General features: G+C 50.2%; 1 protein-coding gene across 2 annotated transcripts in view; it reads right to left on the minus strand.

Moving 5' to 3' along the window:
• Positions 1 to 701: 701 nt before the first annotated feature.
• CREBL2 (cAMP responsive element binding protein like 2) overlaps positions 702 to 19,753 on the minus strand; it is a 347,657-nt gene continuing 328,605 nt past the window's right edge. For both annotated transcript variants that reach the window (XM_086952921.1, XM_086952922.1), the window contains one exon: positions 702 to 2,705. Coding sequence is in view for 1 of the 2 variants with exons in the window: in XM_086952922.1 (XP_086809048.1) it covers positions 2,704 to 2,705 (2 nt within the window). In the remaining variant the exon portion in view is untranslated. The remainder of the gene's footprint in view (positions 2,706 to 19,753) is intronic.

Below are 19,753 nucleotides of genomic sequence, written 5' to 3' on the forward strand. Positions count from 1 at the left end.
TGTCGATTCCTATATAAAACGTTATTTTCAAATACAAATCTCGGAATCTGCTGCTTTGTGCCATACAAAGCAAATGTCTAGTAACACTAGAAGATTCCAACAACAGTAGATCGTTCAAAAATACTTCAATAGTTCACATTTAAAAAGATATAAGTACTAGCTGGCTTGCATACATATATACATACATACTCTGTAAACAAGCACTATGTTTCAAGACAAATACACAGAATGGAAACATTAGGCAAGCACGCAAAAGCTAATACGAAAGGAACCACAACAACCAACATGATAAAAAATAAAATAAAAAACCAGTAACAATTACTCTTATAACCTCTCTGTTCTATGGTAAGAAGAAAGCGCTGCACTGAAAAACCTAGTTACGTTCCTCAATGAGAGGTATCCCAGGAACCAAACTGAACCATCCACCCAAAAACACTAAAAAGTCAAGGATTTAAAAATGTTGTTGTTCAATCCACTACCTATAGTGAGCAGTTCACTGATGAAGAATATCAATGATCTCGCATTACAAAAAATCAACACAAATAAATGTCATAATATACTTCAGTTGTTGGCAAAGGGTTCGGTTTTCACGCTCATCACACTACTATTCATACAAACCTCTCCAGTCACAAAGCTCACTTTAGATAAAATCACAATTGCAGAATCGACTTTGACAGTATACAACAAATTAAACCCCTCGATGTGTTAAACAAAATCATTTTATTGTATTTTTATGTTAAGTGACGTGACAGTACAAAACTATGCATTTCTCCCTGCAACATTTCTTGGAACAAAAAAAGCTGTACAAAAAAGGCCAATTTCACAACAGATAAACAACTAAGATTTTTAATTTCAGATGCCTAAATTGTACACAAACCAACTGGATCCAACATTTTAGCAGCTCACTGATTTTGAAAGTAAATACTGTAAACTGCATACAGACTAACAAGTGAAAATATAATTCTGCCCAGTTCCATACAAAAGCTATAGTAGCAAGAGACCTCCACTTCAAAGAAGCCCATGAAGTTAACAGAAAGGCTTTAAGCAGTGACAGCATTGGGAACACACAAGGTGCGGTGGACGGACCCATCTCAATACACATGTGATGGTCTGGAATTGTAGGTAGGGAATGGCTTCAGCCATGCGTGCAAAGATGGTAGTACATATTTCTTCACAGTGACCCATTCAAGCAGGAGCAAACATTGAATGGAGATGGTTGACAAAACAAAGACCACTGTTAAGTAACTTGATGTATGCTTTTGCTCATCACTGAGGTGGGAAAAGATAGAGTAGAGGGTGGGCTGACAATACAGCTTGACATGCACTAGTACCTCACCTCCTGGTACATATATTTACTGAAGCAAGAGGGTATGAAGAACAATGATCAGTATTTTATGGAAAGGAATACCCACAGAGTCCATATAAAGGCACTGCGCCTCACCATGGGCAATTACTATTTCTAAGTTTAACCACAGTCTGAACAAAGCCCAGGTGGAGCACAAGTTGATTAGGACTACAGAGACATCTGCAAGTCAAAAAATTGAAAGGCTGTCTTTCAATGTCCCAGCCTTTGGACACAGGCACTTGGGACCCATTGATCACTTTCAGCTAGGCCATACTTAAAACTGCGTAAAGAAGGGTTTGCATATAGCTCACCAAAAACCTGTGCTCTGCATTACAGTACAAGTCACTTTAAAACTCAGCTTTTCACAGGAGAGAACACAGTACAGATTTGGACTGGTCAAGGGAACAAAATGGAAATCAGAAAGATAAAACTGTATAAACTTGTGCGTGTCAGCAATTCTTTTCCAAAGGAGTGGTGCCCAAGGTTTGGTGGGGTGTGCAGGATGCTTGTCAACGTTGTTGCATAAGATAAATCCAAGCAAGTCTATTCCTTTGCATCTCTCCTTCTATGGGGATTCATTTTGGTTTCTTTTAGGTCTGGCAACATTCAACAACGGCAGGACCATGTGCGGTGGCAGCAGTGAACTTGGTACTTTGCAGAGTGAAATGAACATACAGTGGTTCCTGCTACGCAGAGCTCACAGTCTCATCACAAAGCAACAAGTAAAAGGCTAACACGACTTGCCCAAGGCCACACTAAGGTTTGGGGAGAGAAGGGACTGAAATCTTAGATGCAAGTCCCATTCGCTCCTTTCAAACCGACTTTTTTTTAGCAATTTTCTTTTCCTTAACTATCATCCGTTTAAAAAAACACAGGCAATAAATAGCAGTCATACAAAAATAAAATAAAAAATCTCTTTTCAGCATAGATGTGGCCAGGGTGTCAGTTTAAAAGCAGAGATCAGCTGTCCCATAAAGGTGGTCTTTGGCCTTCTATTTCCTTCTTTCAAAAGGTGCAAAGTGCAATGGGACAGCACTGGCATGTCGTCTTCACCCCTAAAATATGTCTGAAAATCTTTAGGAGAAAATAGGGTTAACCTCTAGGAAGCCAATAGCAGGCCTTCCCGACTAGCATGTCCCTAGTCAACCTATCCAAGTCTCTTGAGAAGCAGTTTCAGACCCCACAACAGGCTATGAGGCACCTAGACATTTACAAATGAATTTCAACTGCTGGGCAAGTCAGGGTAAACCACCTTCGGATCCATCTGGAGTCTAGTTATCAAGTCTTCTCCCATATAACATGCTGAAGTGCAGAACCCGGAAGGGCAGCGTTAGAGGCAGCACATTCCGACCGAAGCATCCTGTAATGAAAGAAACGAGAGTTTAACTTAGGAAACAAAGGACGGGTCATTTACAACTCCATTTTATTTACAACCATTTCATCTTACGTGGGTTACATAGCAAGGCCCACAAGTTCAATCACAGAACATTTAGACATCTCTCTTTTACTACCTAATTAGGGAACTAGTATCACAAGTGAAATCCAGAACTAATGTGGACAGATTTTGTCAATAAGAGAGTTCATCGACCGCCGATATACAAAGAAAAGGTAGAAGCGCCCTCAGGCAGGAAAAGGCTTGTTAAGAAATTACCGACTGGAAACAACTGCAGTATGTTGAACCACTGGTAACTGCTCTGGGTGCACTCCATTCCATTTTTTAGCTCATACGAGCGATTATATAAAATGACTGACCTGCAGTAAATTATGTTCATTCTTCAACGGGGCAGTCCTGTCAGAAATGCTTGGTCACATTCAATGTATACACTAATACAAGCAAACCCACGCTGAGCGCAATGAGAGGCGAAAGACGGGCTTGCACGTGGCCAAAAGTAATTACCAGAATGGGGTGACCAGGTGTCCCGGATTTGCCCGGACAGTCCAACAGGTGTCCCGGCAGATTTCGATAGAATTGGCCCATGTCCTGTTTTTTTTTTTAGGGTAAACTGAAAACAGTGAGAGGCACTTAGTTAAGTGTTCCAAAGCAGGGTTAGTGAGCAGCTGTTATTGAGTAAGCAACTTAATTAACAGGTATGGTGCCGTTTTAAAAATTACATTTCATTTATTTTTATAGTGCTTCTTCTGTGTTTCTATGAGGACGAGGGATGTCATTCTTTGCAACTTTATTGATGTACATTTGTAGTCATTCCTCTATTTTTGCGAAAAGTCCGATTTTTGGGTCGCACGATCTGGTCACTCTATAGTATAAGATGACTAGATCGTGCGACTCATAAAGGGAGGTCAATCCAAGCATTTCATCCATGACGTATTGTCTTTTTCAGTGAGTCACTATGTGGCGCTTACACAAGTCAAGTAGCTTTCTGTGTCAAGCTACAATTCGACTCAACAGGGTTGAAACCGGTCTGTGGTGTGTTCCTTTATGGAGTGGACGTGGTCTAACAGTTACGGCTGGAAAGACCCTTCAGCCAAACCCGGGACAGGTTAAACATAGAAGCAGGACTAAAGGATGACGATGAAAATGTAATGGGCACATAAGAAAGTGTGTGGTGGCAGTGACCGTCAAACACTGACAACTGTTCTGAAGGTTGCAGTCCAGAACAATGTTTCCATAATACAGCACTGCTACTTTTTTTTTTTTTTGTGTTCAAATCGTTTTTATTCAGTAGTCAGAAAGAAAAGGAAAGCAACGCAATGTACAGAAATTAATGCAATACAGTCATGTGAGTACACTACAGTGGTCAACGAAAATAAGAAAATAAGAAATAAAATAAGAGCAAACCAGAGCCACATCGTCATCATTGAATAAGATTTGACAATCATACAGTTGGTATTGATATTTAAGATGGCATTCCATACAATAAAGTGTCAAATGATTGATCATGGGAATCATAGTTGACATTCAGCAGTATGATAGCACAATACAACATGCTTATGATAACAGTGTGGGCTTAGATTGATAATCAATTCTGAAAATTATACAAATTATTTGCAACCGTCGTGCTGATGCGCCTACTAAGTGTACGAAACAAGTTGTGCAACCAGAATGGGTTCAACAAACAATGCATGTGCCGGAGCCACCCATTACAGTATGATATGTATCCATAATTGAAGGAACCATTATGGTGGTTTGAAATAGAGGGAGGCTGCGTCCAGCGAAGACCAGAGTCTTTTGCTTGTAGTGCGCCACGGGGAAGAGTCCAGGGCCGGATTGTCCACCCCTCTAATACAAGCCAACCACTCCCTCCACGCATTGAAAGAGACCTCGGAAGCTGTCTTCCAGTGGCAAAGGACGACCTTGCACCCCAAGGTGAGGAGCAGGTCCAGGAGTTGGCGGTCGTGGTCTTTTTTTATCAATGGGTCAATGGCCCCCAGAATTCTGTAGATGAATTCCCTCGTTGGTTTGGTGTTAAATATGCGTTCAATATAGTCAAATACATCGGACCAGTATTTCTTCAACAAGGTACAGTGAAATAGCATATGCGGCAGATCCCCATCATCTAGGGAGCAGTTCCAACAAGTGGGGGTGTCTCTTAGCTTTAGCTTAAATAGTTTCTGGGGGGTTCAGAACACCCTATTGAGTATCATGTATTTGGTCTGCGAGAGGATTGGCGATACTTTGTGTGTGAGGGCTGAAGCGTGTATCTTATCCCAATCAATAATTATTCCGGTGTCATTAGGTTCTGATTCCCATTTAATTTTGTTACGTCAGTGTTTTACTCAAGTTCGGTGCGAGCAGCTTGTAAACTTTAGATACAAAATGACCTGAAGATTGTAGGTGAGGGAGTATCTTTACTAACCACGGTGTCGATTGTATGAATGTGCGTGTAGACATAGCTGACTTTAGTTTTAGGAAAGCATAGAAGTCAATTGGTTCAAGGGAGTGTTTAGATTGAATCGAAGAGAAGGGCAACGGCATATGCTTGTCGTAGAGATCTGAGACAACATTGAGTCCTTTGTCTGACCAGTGCTTCCAAAGAGCGGACGATCCATTAACCTTTATGAGTGGATTACACCATAGAGATGAGGAAGCCGAATTCCCTATCTGTAGGCCAGATTTATGTGTTTGGTCTAGTCTGAGAAGAGCCCTTTTGGTATTAAGCATGATGTATTTGGAGTGCGTGAGGTGGGACAGGTCCATGGTTAGTATCGCTGCGAGAGGGGCTTTACCCATGATAGCTTTCTCTATGTTTATCCATAACGGCGTGTAGCCAGGTGTTTCATAGAACCAGGAAACTCCCTGTTTGCATAAGAAGGCCGTTTGGTAGTTCCTGAAGTTGGGTAGTCCTAGTCCACCTTTTTGTTTGGGGAGTTGCAGTTTTTTCATAAAGATTCTCGGTTTTTTGCCTTTCCATAGGAATTTATTAATTAGTTTGTTTATTTTTTGTAGGAAGTCCTCCGTGAAGTTCATTGGGAGCATGCTTGCCATATAATTGATCAAGGGGGTGACCATCATCTTTAACGTTTCCGCTCTACCCCACCACGAGAGGAATTTCGGGGACCACCCTTCTAGGAGTTTTCTTACTTTTTCGAAGAGTATACCTTCATTGATTTTCAGCGTCATGGTCAGGTCCTTTTCAAATTCCAGGCCAAGGTATTTGAAGCTTTTTGGCTGCCAAGTGAGCCCAGAGACACCCAAGATGTTTCTATTACCCATGTTATTTAGCAATTTCACCTCAGTCTTGTCTTTATTTAGGGTGTACCCGGAGACACCGGAGAATTCCTCAACCGTGGAAAGTAACGCAGCTACAGCTTTGTCAGCCTGTTCACTAAGTACTAAAACATCATCGGCGTATGCCGTAAGTTTTATAACACAATCATTGAATGGGATTCCCTGTATGTCATGATTTTCCCGGATACGATACAGAATGGGTTCGATTGCCAGGAGGAATAGGGATGGGGACAGGGGGCAACCTTGTCTGGTCCCTTGCTCTAGTTTGAAACGTGATGAGAAGGCTCCACCGGCCCTCACTCAGGCAGTGGGACAGGTATATAGTGACATTACCATTCTGGTAAAAAGCGGACCTAATTCTAATTTCTGCAGTACCGCTTCCAGGTATGACCAGTCCACCTTGTCAAACGCTTTCTCTGCGTCAAGTGTTATCGCAACAGTTGGCGTGGAAAGGAGCTTAGCCTTTTCTATGACATGGGCTAGGATTCTGGTGTTGTCACTGGACAATCTATTTTTCAGAAAACCGGCTTGTGGGGGATGGATCAGGGAGGGCAGGACTCTTTGAATGCGTTTTGCAAGGATTGATGCAAAAAGCTTACAATCCAGGTTTATTAGTGAAATGGGTCTGTAGTTTTTTGTTTTAAATCTTTTATTGAAGTTTCAACAAGACAGACATAGGACACGTCAACAATACAGGCGTGCATGCAGTCGCCCGACAAACTGTAGCCATCCCACCCTCCCCAGTCAGCGGGGCCCAGTGGTACTGCGTAGACTGTGTCCATGGGCGCCGGGGAGGCCCAATAGGCGATGCAAAGCTCCGATCCGGTCCTATGAACAGCCAACCATCCCTCCCCCTCCCCGCCCCCGTCCCCATCCCACCCGCAACTCCCCTTCCCCGGTGTGGCAAGTGCAGTGATATCGGTGTTTATGAGGCCCGTTGGATAGGCAGGATTAGTTGGGTGTTCAGGGTTCCCCCCAAAAGTCGTCTGGGAGCCGGAGCACCCTAAGGTATTTTGGGCAGGTTATTTCGTTAAATTCCTCCGATAGGAGAGAGACGAGGGGCTGCCATGTCTCGAGGAATGCGTCTCTAGTTTGAGTGAGGGAGGCCTGTATTTTCTCCATTCCCATAATATACCATAGGCAGTGGAGCCACCCCGTGTGAGTAGGCTTCCTAGAGGTGCCCCACAGAGAAAGGATGTGTTGGGTGGCTGCCCCCATCGCTAGCCCCATCTGTCTTCCCCTGATCGATTTGAGTGGAAATGTGATAGCATTGGGAAGGCCAAGAAGCGTGTATGCCGGGAACCGGGGAATGTCCGTGTCAAAGTGTGTGTCAAAGCTCTTGAGCACCTCCTCCCAGTACCCCATAACCTCTGGGCATTCCCATAGGATGTGAGTTAGTGTCCCTTGTTGTCCGCAACCCCTCCAGCACCCGGGGTCCCTGCGCGGGTTGCTGTGATGAAGCCGCGCTGGTGTAAGCTGCCAGTAGTACGCTATCTTCACCGCCGCCTCCTTACTGGCTACATTGCGGGCGGTATGGTGGGCCCTGAAGTATATGTCCTGCCATTCCTTGTCTGTGAAGGAGCGTCCCAGTTCGCCCTCCCATTTATTCTGTCCCGCCGACCGCGCAGCGGGGGAGGCGGCCCGAGCATCACGTAGAGGTCAGTGATTGCGTGTTTGTCATTCGTTTTCGTGTGGAGCCATCTTTCGTAGGCTGTTAGGGGTCTGCTCACGTGGGGTAGCACTTCCCTCTCCGTGAGCCAGTGTCTGATCTGGAAGTATTGGAAGCGTTGGATCTGTGGGAGTGTGTAGCCGTCTTGCAAAGTGCGCATCTGCATAAAGCCCGTAGGGTCGAAGAGGTCTCCAGCCGCTTTGCATTCAGAGTCCTGCCACTGCGGGAACGATCCTGGGGTCAATCCCGGGGGGAACGCCGGATTCCCAAACAAAGGAGACATCGGGGACGGGAATGTGGTAAGGCCCTTCGGGACCGCTACACTGTCCCAGACCTGCATTATCGTTCGCGTGATGGGCGATTTCCGGAGGTATGAAGGCCTGTCTCTGCGTCCCAGGAATGGGACTTTCCATACGGACATCTGGCCCATGGCCCGGTCTTGAAACAACCACCGCTTCTCCAACTCGGGCATACTCCATTCCAGGAGATAGCGGAGTTGCGCCGCTTGGAAGTAGCGACGCAGGCCAGGGACCCCGAGTCCGCCCTCCGCTGTGGTCCGCGTGTTCAGGTCTCTCCGCAGACGCGGGCGCTTACCAGCCCACACAAAGCGTGTGATGGCGTCCTGTAACTGTTTGAGCACGCCGAGTGGGGGAGTGACCGGAATGGTTTGGAACAGGTACAGGACCTTAGGTAGTAGGGTCATTTTTATCGCCGCCACTCGTCCCAACCATGAAAGTGGTTGACGGCTCCATCTTGCCAGGTCCCCTGTCAGGGCCGTCAGTAGAGCTGTATAGTTGTGCTCGACCGTTTGGGTTGTGTTCGGGGTTAGGGAGATGCCTAGGTAGGGTATGGTCACCTGAACTTGGAGGTCCCCGTATGTCTGATGGCCTCGCCTTGCCGCCTTCGCGTTCCGACCTAGTGGCAGGACTAGGGACTTCTCCACGTTCATTTTGAACCCCGAGACATTCCCAAAGCTCGCTATCTCCGAGAGGAAAGTCGGCACCGACGTCTGGGGGTTCTCCAGGGCCGCTAGGATGTCGTCCGCGTACAGACTTATGGTCTGTGGTTCTCCACCAAACCGGATGCCTGTAATTGACCTGTTGTCCCGGATTCGCTGGGCTAGTGGTTCGATATAGAGAGCGAATAGCAGGGGCGAAAGAGGACACCCCTGCCTGGTACCTCGTCGGATGTCTAGAGGCTTCGAGCGTACCCCATTGACTATGACCTTGGCCTGCGAGGCGGCATAGCAGCTAGCGACCCATGTGCGGAACCGGTCCCCGAAACCAAAGCGCTCCAGGACTGCGTCCAGATATCCCCAGTCCACCCTGTCGAACGCCTTCTCGGCATCCACAGAGAGTAGGACCGCGTCGGAGTCATTGTAGTGGGCCTTATCAATGACATGAAGCAGGCGCTTGGTATTGTCTGCACACTGCCTGTTGGGGATAAATCCCGCCTGGTCTGGCTCAATGATGCCCGGCAGGCACGGGCCCAGTCTGGCCGCCAGCACGCCCGTGAATAGTTTTCGGTCTAGGTTAAGTAGGGAGATGGGTCTGTATGCCTTACAATGGGACGGGTCCTTGCCCGGCTTAGGGAGGACCACAATGTCAGCCTCCAACATGTCTTGTGGGATGGAGCCCCTGCCCTGAAAGGAGTTGAAAAGCCTTGTTAATACTGGTGAGATTTGGGGGCAGAAAGCCTTGTAGAAGCTTGCCAAAAAGCCGTCTGGGCCCGGGGCCTTCAGAGGCTTGAGACGCGTGATCGCGGAGACAACCTCCTCGATTCGGATGGGGGCATCAAGGGAGGCCCTGGTGGGTTCATCTAGGGGCGTTATCTCCGTGGCTTGGAGGTAGGTGGCAGCGGAACCCCCCCCAGCTGGCGGCTCCGCCGTATACAGCGAGGCATAAAACTCCCGGAAGGCTTCCGCTATGTGGTCATCTTCTTGGACGACCGTCCCATCCCGGGTACGGATGGAGGGGACCTTCGCCCGCAGGGTTTTGGCTTTGAGGCAGCTCGCCAGCAGGCGACCTGTCTTATCACCGCCCACATAGTAAGTGTGGCGCAGTCTCAGGGCCGCGTACTCCGCCCTATCCAAGTCTAAGCTGGCAAGTTGGGCCCTGACCGCCTTAAGCTGCCTCCAGATCCTGGGGGCCCCGGTCCGACTGTGGGCTTGCTCGAGTTCAAGCGCCTGAGTGGATAAGGATTGTCTCTTTCCCTCCGTCCCTTGGCTTCCGCCGCGGCTACCGAAATCAGTTCCCCCCTCGCTACCGCTTTAAGCGCCCCCCACACCGCGGCTAGGGAGACCTCAGGGGTGTCGTTGGTCTGCAGATACTCCGCGATGCGGTCCCGGAGCCGCTGCATCACCCCCTCATGCTGCAGGAGTGCATCATTGATGCGCCATCTGCCTTTCTTTTGTGCGACCCTAGGGGCATGCATGTGCACCACGAGCGCTTCATGGTCTGACAACGCCGCCGGGAGCACCTCCACATCCTCTATCAGGGGAGACATGTCCGCGGTACCGAAAAAGTGGTCGATGCGTGCGTAAGTTCGGTGCACGTGAGAGTAAAAAGTGTATCCCGGGGCAGCGGGATGGTGTTTGCGCCACAGGTCCACGAACCCCTCCTCCGACAGCCATTGACTCCCCTCCTGTGTGATCGCCCCGGCAAACCCCTGTCGGTGGCCGGATCGGTCTATGGCGGGGTCCATCACTAGGTTTGTGTCCCCGCCCACTAATATGGCTTTAGTGTTGTGTTGCAGTGCGTCTGCCAGAGCCCCCCTAAGGAATGGTTCTTGCCTGGTGTTTGGAGCATAGAGAGAGCCCACCAGCATATCCAACCCCCCTATATGGACAGTGTGGGCTAGAAACCTCCCCTTAATTTCAGCTACCTTGTCGCCAACCGTCCCCCTAAAGTGACGCGCTACCAGCAATGCCACCCCCGCTTTCTTCTCCAGGGTTGAGGAGTAGTGCTGAATCGGAAAGGCCCTGGATCGCATCCTGTGCCAATCTTCGGAAAGTAGGTGAGTTTCTTGGAGCAGACAGATTTCCGCCCCGGAATTTTCTAAGAAGGACAGGACAGCCCTGCGCTTAATGGGGTTATTAAGCCCCTTCACATTTAGGGTGAGAACCTTCAGGGTAGGGCTAGCCATTTATGAGGGAGTGTGAGCAACGCAACCTGCCTGGCACCTCTGGGGCCTGCCCGGTCCCCGTGTCGGCCCATCTCTATTCCCAAATACCACACCGGGAGGGTCCAGATGTCGTGTTCCCCACCCCCCGACCCCAACGTCCCCAACTGTCCCCCTCCAACCCTCTCCCCCCCCCCCCCCAACTCCCAACCCTCCCTCCCCTCTGAACTCTCCCTACCACAACTTCCAAACCCCAACAAGATGTGCCCCCTTAGGTTCAATAGAGCCCCCCTCCACCCCTCCTTCCGCCCCTCCCTACTCCCCAGAACAAACCCCAAAACTGGAACTAGTCAGAGTCTCGGGCCTAATTGTGTATGACACAGATCCGTAGAAAATCAATAGAAGAGGTACCATGGTAGCGGCCGAAGTGGCGGCCCCCCGACCTGTCGCCCCAGGTGATTACAGCGTGAAAGAAAACCCCCAAGAATACATTGTCTTACAGATCGGTTGCAGTGTTGTCCGCCACCTCTTGCACAGCCGCCTCCCGTTCTTGAGCGACCGTGGCGGGATCCGGCTTCGGGACGCGTCTCGGGGAGCGCCTTCGTCGCACTGTCTGCCAGCTGTCCCTCGGCCGCCGTGACGAGTCATCCTGTGATCTATGTGGGGATGCGTCTCTGGATTCGGACCACTCCGGCATTTCAATGTTCAGTAGGGCACAGGTGTCGCGGAGCGATCTGAGTTGATGGAGCGAGCCTTTCCACTTAAAGATCAGGCGGAACGGATGACCCCAGGAGTAGGGTATACCATTGTCTCTCAAGAAGTTTGTTGCTATCCGGAAGGAATTGCGCTTCTGTAGAGTGATGGGAGAAAGGTCCTGGAAAAGAGCCACAGGTTCGTCTCGGAACTGGATAGGCTGTGCCCTGCGGGCCTCCCGCAGAATGCGTTCCTTGAGGGAAAAGTCCAGGAGGAAAGCCAGAATATCCGGTGGAGGGGCTGACCGTCGGCGCGCCAGGCCAACTCTGTGTGCCCTGTCAATTCGTATTTCAAAGTCCTGAGGTTCACCCAAAATCTCCCGGAACAGTGCTTGTAAATATTCAACCAGATCGTTCTTCACAGCCTTCAACGGGACTCCACGGACCCGTATGTTGTTCCGCCGGGAGCGGTTCTCAAGGTCTTCTGAGTGCGATTGCAAGTCTACCTGTTGGTCCTGGAGTCGAAGGATCTCTTGCTGCAGCCTCTCCACCTCCATGCTGCGTGACTGGTCCGACTCCTCCACCGAGGCCACCCGCTCGCCCAGGCCGTCCAGGTCTCGGCGCAGTTCCCGCTGTTTCCCCGTTAGTTCTTGTTTCAGGGTTTGAAAATCCTCCCTCAGGGTGTTGAAGAGGGAGGCCAGGAAGGCTTTAGTGATGGGGGCATTGTCCTCTTCCTGTCCCAGAGGGCTTGCTTGGGGTTTCGGGGAGACCGCTGGTTGTGACTTCACTTTCGGTGCGGTTTTGTTCAAGAGGTCCACGATGTTCCGAGTCCCTTTGCGGCTGGAGTGCGCCATGTTGTCAAAGTCAGGAACTCGTTGAACCGGACTGAGGGGGCAATAGGGACTCAGGTGGCGCTCCTTTGGTGTGAGATGCAGAGTCCGCGAGGTCTGGCGGGCTCTCCGGTGGAGTCGCGTAGATGGCGTCTGGAGCGGGATGTAGCGCCCTGGCAGTCCGGCGCCTAGAGTGTTTTAGTCGAGAGATAGAGGCCAGGTGAGGTTCCGTCGGAGAGACCTGCAGGGTTCCCAGGATGGGTGGGTCGGAAGAAACGTGCAATCAACCACGGGCATTAAGGCCAGGCTCCCGCCGGTAGTGTGGGGAGCAAATCAGGTAGGGTCAGTTCTCTGAAGATGGGGCACCGATGGCCCCCCGGAGGTGGGGAACCCTGCTTGTGGGGGCGGCCGATGCACAAGGGCTCTCGTGAGCGCTAGGAGCGCCGATTCCCCACAGGCGTGAGCAGGCCCCAAGCCGGGGAGTAGGGCAGCAGGCCGGCCGTCCGCCGTGCTTCGGTGTCAGGGGCGCAGTCGGTCCCTCCAGAAGCCTCGGAGGTGTTCGCTTCCAGATCGCGTGCAGCGTGGCCTGGCAGAGCAGCGCAGGGGTGTCCTCAAGCCGGAGCCGGGGGACCGTAGTGGCAGAGCAGGGTCCCGTGTGGGTAAATCCCCGTTGTGGTCCCACGCGGCTCCTAGTCCACAGGGGGCCAGAGGTAGCAGGCCCGGGCCGTGGCGCAGGGGGGCCTAGGTGTCGGCGTAGACTGGCGGTCTCATCCGAGTGCGCAGGAGGCGTCTGGAGGTGTTCAGAGCGAGGTCGCTCGCCGGTGCAGCAAAGACAGGCCCCACGCAGGGGCCTCTGGTACGGCGCTGTCCCCGCCGGAGAGCCAGCAGCGGCAGGTGGTGTTCCGGCCCCGGGGCGAGGCCCTCCGTCGACACAGAGCTCCAGGTAGAGGGCCGGAGCAAGGTGCTGTGGGTGGTCGGCGGGTGAGGTGAGGCAGCTACGGTCAGACCCGTTTCCCCAGGAAGGGGTCCCGTCCGGTCACAGTGTAGGTCCGGAGCCGGGGGCTAGATTTGCGGGGACCCGCCGGATCTTCGCGCGGTCCCAGAGTGCAGAGGGCGCCGGTCGTGCAGCCGCCGCTGGGATACGGACGTCTCTCACCGTCTCCGGCAGGGTCGCGCCGCAGGTCTGCAGATCGCTCCTCCTTCTCCGGCCCCGCCGGGCAGCTTCAGCTCCGTGCCGCCATTGCGCCGGTCCCTCCGGCCTCAGCAGCAGCGGGCGCAATGGGGTGTCTGTGTCCTCTGCCGGTCCGAAATTTGGCCAGGGGGGTATTGCGGTGGGGTACCACCCAGCGGTGAACGTTTGAGCTAGGTTCTGGGGGGATTTCAGCAGTTTACACCGTGCTATGGGGCATTGGGCCGGGGAGCCACACAAAGCACGTCCGTTCAGGCCGCCATTGTAGCCACGCCCCCGGGTCTGTAGTTTTTGGCGAGTTTGGAATCTTTCCCTTCTTTAGGTATCACGGCTATCACCGCCTCAGCCATCGTTCCTTTTACCTCACCCGTATCACTAATCTCACTAAATGCGTTCAGAAGTGGTTCTGTAAGTGTGTGTGAGAAGCATTTATAAAATTTTGCCTTAAACCCATCGGAGCCAGGGGCCTTCCCACTCTTAAGGGACTTGATCGCACTTGCAACTTCAGCTTCAGATATTGGTTCGTTTATGGACTCTTGTTCTGAGGAGGTAAGTTTTGGAAGTGCACACTTGGCGAGGAAGTCCACAACCTTCTCCTTATTCACCTTTGTATTTTTGGCATACAGCTTCTCATAGAAGTCTTTGAATAAGTTTGCAATTTTATTGGGGTCCGAATTGGGGTTGCCTTGGTCATCCATTAGTGAGTTTATCGCGTTCTTTTGAACTTTAAAATTAAGGTAGGCAGCTAAACCTTCCCCCGCTTTATTAGAATCACAAATTTTAAAGCGCTTCCTCCTGTCTAGCCAGACTCCCGCTCTTTCACTCACTAGTTTGTTATAGGTATATTTTCGATTGGTTAGTTCAGACAGTGATTTTGGATTTTTGTTGTGCAGGTATTCGCGTTGTAGCATAGAAATATCTTTTTCCAGAGTCAAGAGAGCGGCATTATGATCTTTGTTCATTGCTGATGATATCTTTATAATCAGTCCTCTTATTGCGGCTTTTAGAGCTTCCCATCTAGTTAAGTCAGAGGTGTCACCTTTTTTATTAATTATTAAGTAGTCTTTTAGGGCACCTTCTATAGTTTCTCTATGTTTCTCGTTACTCAAAATGGCGTCATTAAGGCGCCACATTGATTGGAGAGTTGTCGGTTTAACATTTGACAGAGTAAGTGAAATGCAAGAGTGGTCAGAAACGAGCCGTGGTGCGATGTCTGTTTCTTCTATTCTGGGTACCGCGTTCCTGTTATGAAAATGTAATCAATTCTTGAGTCATGAGGTGGAGAATAGAAAGAGTAGTCTCTACCATCGGGGTGTTGAATACGCCATGTGTCTCATGTGGAATCTGTTGCATAGTCTAGTGAATTCCTTATGTGCTTTGCCAGGTCTGAAGGTGCACTTAGAGTCCCTATCCAAGGCTTGGGAGGGGGAGTGGCTTGGACACCGGAGAAATGGCGGCGTAATTCTGTCCTCCTCCAGGCAGCTGAGAGGCTTTTGATATTTAAGGGCTGCAATCAGACTCCAATCTTGCCCAAAACGGGTGTGTAGCGATCGGACCTCCAGACCCGGCGATGCTGAAAATTTGAGTCGTATCCGTGCGAGAGAAGTGGAGAAATCGACCGTCTGCCTGGTCCGCTGAAGACCGATGTAAGGAACGGAGCTTGAATCCGACTACAGCCGCAAGGTCTCCCCGAGCACAACCACGAGGTCTCCCCGAGCACTGCTCGCATCTCCGCAGAATGTGAGGGACTGCTTCCTCGAACATGCATGGACCTAAGATATGCACCACAGCGGGTGAACAGTGAGTAAAAGGCTGCTAGTGGTGGCAAATGTGCAAAACTTTAGAAAAGCGGCGCGGAGATTCCCGTTTAAAATGGCGGTTTTCAAGATGGCGGACGGGACGGACGCTTGAGCTCCCGGCTCCGTGAACCGTCTGGCTTCCTTTGATAATCCTGATCAATTCTCCTGCCCTGCGCCGCTCTACCGCCGCGGAATACCGGCACTGAAGCGACTGGCGTTCTCCTGACACCTTTATCGGCGGGTTTGGTAGCAGACTCGGTGTTTTCTTCGACCTCCGGCGCTTCCCCTGGTCCCTGTGTAGATGGCCGCCGCTGGACGCCGAGGGATGCGGACGGGGTGATGAGCTGGAATACTGCTGGTGATCGCGGGGGTGAAAGCGCTGGCTGTGCGACTGGAGTCGGACCCTTACATCCGGGTCGGACTCCCCCTCGCGCTGACGGTGGCATGGACGACGCTGGAGCCCCCTAATACTAGCTCTCCTCCGCCACCCTGAAGAGAAGCGGGCGGACTCCATTTTGATGCGTCTTCCCGCAGCGAACGGCCGGTCCTTACGGTAACCGTGGAGCGCTCTCGCCCTGTGCTGTCTCCGAGTGGTGCACGGAGCTTTCCCGGTGACTACATCCTTGTATCTCCGGCATACGTAGTCACTTTTGTCTCGCCACTAATTGCCTGCAGTGGAGATGAAAATGGCGCCTGCTCTTCTTGCCGAGACGCTGACTGACCCTGGATTCACAGTGCCTGCGCGCCCATGTGCCCCGGAGCTGATTGCCGTATCGAAGGAGCAGCGGGATAGTGCGGACCGACGCTTGATACAGAGAGACCCGACCTGTGGGGATGTCTTGGCTGCCCTCGTGGCGTTAAAAGTGGCAATGCGGAGTACTGGCCGGGCGCTGGCCCGGAGACTCGATGAGGCACTGTCTGACACGGGACGATCCCGGCTGGAGGATCCCCCGCCGCCCATGTTTTCTCCTGGAGGGGAAACAATGTTGCAGAGCGGAGGGACGGTGGTGCGGCGTCCTCCTGGCTACAATGTAACGTGTCTACCCATCGACAAGGATACAGTTGCGGAGACACCCTTCACTTCGAACGCTATAACTTTGCCTACGAGCTACCTGTCGAGACCCAGCTTTTCACTTCCCTTGCCAGATGTTACCCTGGCTGCACCTATCGCTGGAGCTTCTGTGGCATGTTACTGCTGTGTTTGGGACCCTGCGGTACGATACGTCTTCATTGTCCCCTTTCCTCGAGAGCGGCCATCTTGTCTCTTTGTCCTGGTTGAAGGTGACTCGCAGCAATGGACAGGCCCGAACCACATCTGCCGGTCCGGACAGGGGTGATGGCATGCTCGTTGTCGCTTTGGTTGGATCGGCTGGCGGGGACCTGGACTGACACACATTTTGCAATATTGGCTGAGTAGTTTTTAATGTCCTGTTTTTTTTGCTACATGTCGCTGTGATTTCACCTGCTGTTTCCTTCGTCTGCCGGGGGGAGGACTTGTGAAGTGCTGAGGTGCTGGGTGTTATAGATTCGGGACCACCGGGTTTACAGTTTTTTGATATTGTGTTGTACATGGCGCAGGATGTATTGGCGGCGCGGGAGTCCGGGAGTTCGGTTGTTGGGTGGGCTCCTCCCTGCTTTTTCTTTTCCTGGGAGTAGTAGGGTAGTGCACTCTTCTTTTTCTCCCTGGGTTCAACCGTGATTTTATGGTCCTTTTTCCTTTCTTCTTTCCTTACTTCTACATTTCGGGTTCTTCTGGGGCGACAGACACGTAGCTAGGGGGGGGGGGTAGGCCATAGCCTCGGCATGCGTGTAGGGTGGGGGGTCTTCTTCGGTACGTTTTTTGTTTCTATGGGCCTTCTTTTTCTTTATTCCGTTCTTCTTTCTTACGTCCTTTTTCTAGGGTCAGTGGGTGGGATTGGTGTTAGGAGGGTAGCGGCTAGGAGGCACACTTCGCTGCGTTTCATTATCCTGGTATTATAGTTTCGTGCCGCCATTTTAGATATGTTTACTGTTAGTGGACTCTCCTGTTGGATGTTACCCATTTATCATATGATTGTCTGTACTGTACACTGATCCGTTCTAGCTTCTGTATCTCCTTATATATAAAATTATTTTAAAATTAACCTTACTGTCTCCTGCCACTCGGTGCACGTGGATTTACTGTAACACAGGTCGTATGCTTTTATGTGCTGACGTGCCACCGAGTGGACGTATACTTTGCTACCAAGCTTCAGAAGTGTCGAGGCCGGCCGGATGGTTGTAGGCCCGTATTTGTCTTGTACACAGTGCTCAATAAAGGTTTAAAAAAAATAAAAAATAAAAAATGGCGGTTTCCCGTCGTATTTAATCTTGCGCTCGAGACACCTTGCGCTCCGCTGTTGTGACCACCACTGCTTGACTGGAACGATGGTCTTGACCTTTGTGAGTAAGGCTGTGAGACTTCCTACAGACCATTAACCCACGCTCGAGCACATTTGCTGATTATAAAACTAAAGTGTACATTTGGGCGCTTTGGGAGCCTGAAAGCCATAACACACATTTATGAGTGCCTGTCTAGCTACACAATCTAGAAGCAGAAACGTGAAAGCAGATAAGGATCATGGGGGTCTAATGCCAATATAATTGCTCAAGAACTGTAAACTTACATCGTGTAACATGCTGTCTGTGTCGCCATTAGCGGAAGGTCTTACACGCGATGCAGAATGCACATGGGGAGTTATGCATCCAATATGTATATAGTGCAGCACATTTTTCCAATTAGTGAGGTGCTATTCACCACGACTACTCACTACTCATGAATGCGCCGCAAACGCAAAAAAGCTTGTCTGCGTTATGCTGAGAGAAGGGCGATCCTTGTTCTACCCCAACTGCAGCCTGCAAGCGACGTGACGCACCCTGCATGATGCAAAGTGGTGACCTTTAAGGTAACTACCCCGTGTAGAGGTGGATATTAAGATTAACTGTAATGAGTACATAATCTGCAAGGGGAAGGTAGCGCGAATCGCAATCCACATCTCAGCACTGGTCATATAATCATATTTCGCGCATTGAATAATACTATGACCTTCATGTAAAGGAGTTCATTCGACCTCTGGTCTCATGCCCTAACCACCGAGGGAGCAACACAACTCGGACGCAGCGTCTTGCCATCCTTGGGAAAAACCTTACACTAATTGCTGACGAAGTCACTACTGTAGTAAGTCCGATACTAACCAATCACTAGAACTAATAAAATAAAATAAACAAGGTCTCAGACACCAGCACTTCCCACCAACCAGCTTCAAAATGGGGGACAAGGACAATGGGAAAACATCCAAACGCTTGAAATCTGATCCTCCGACTCCGGTCAAAGGTAAAAAGGAAATAGCGGAAGCCATGGACACTATCTTAAGTAGACTGGAAGAAGTCAGAGACCTGGCCAAATCTACAAAGGATGAGGTTGTGGCAGTTCGTCAAGACATCAAAGACATCAATTCGAGATTGATGGAAACGGAGAGCAGGATAAGCAAACTAGAAGACTCCGACAATAGTACCTGTGGCGCAATTAAGAAGCTCTGACCATCTGGTAAGGAAGGCCGCGGAATTGGAGGATAGAAACAGGAGAGGTAACCTCAGAATTTTTGGCATACCAGAAAAAGCGGAGGAATCCCTAGGGTCATGTATTCCCTTCCTTGAACAGTGGTTCACACAGGCAACAAATCTAACCTTTGCTTAGCCACTAGAGTTTGACAGAGCTCATAGAGTCCCAGGACGAATCACCAGGGATCAGAAAGGACCGAGAGCGATAGTGTGCAAACCGCTGAGATATCAACACACAGAGCAGATTCTTGCCTTTGCTCGAAAAAATAATAATCATGTCCTATGGAAAGGGCACAAAGTCTTCATTTCGCAGGATTTTAGCAAAGAAACTATGGAATTCAGGAAGGCCTTCCTTGCTCTAAGACCACAATTGAAATCGCTTGGATACATGTATGGCTTCATTGGGCCAACCAAATTTAAAGTGACTCTACAAGGTGTAACCCAGGTGTTTTCTGACCCACAGAAACTACGTCATCTACTTTTCAACCAAGGTGATGGTAACATGGAGGTCTCCCCCTCGTCCCAGATGAACGCGTCTACATCCGGTCTGGGATGACCTATGTTTACCGATACTAATGGTCCCAGGTTCTTCGTCTCCTTTGGTTTGTGTAATTGGGACTGAGTGTCTTTCTCCTAAGCTACGCTTCAAGCTATCTCTATGAATATTGCGACTGAACACTGAGTCTGGTCATCAATGTGACCATAAACATGCGGGATGTAATGCCCGGGAATGGATACCTGGTTACATGATTTTATCTTCTCAATATAACCCACCACTTTGTTAACTGTTATATGATGCACACGGCTGATTGGTAGTGGTTTACTTTAGGTTTCAATCTTTTC

This window comes from Lissotriton vulgaris, chromosome 1_2 (assembly GCF_964263255.1).
Source record: "Lissotriton vulgaris chromosome 1_2, aLisVul1.2, whole genome shotgun sequence".
Classification (NCBI taxonomy): domain Eukaryota; kingdom Metazoa; phylum Chordata; class Amphibia; order Caudata; family Salamandridae; genus Lissotriton; species Lissotriton vulgaris.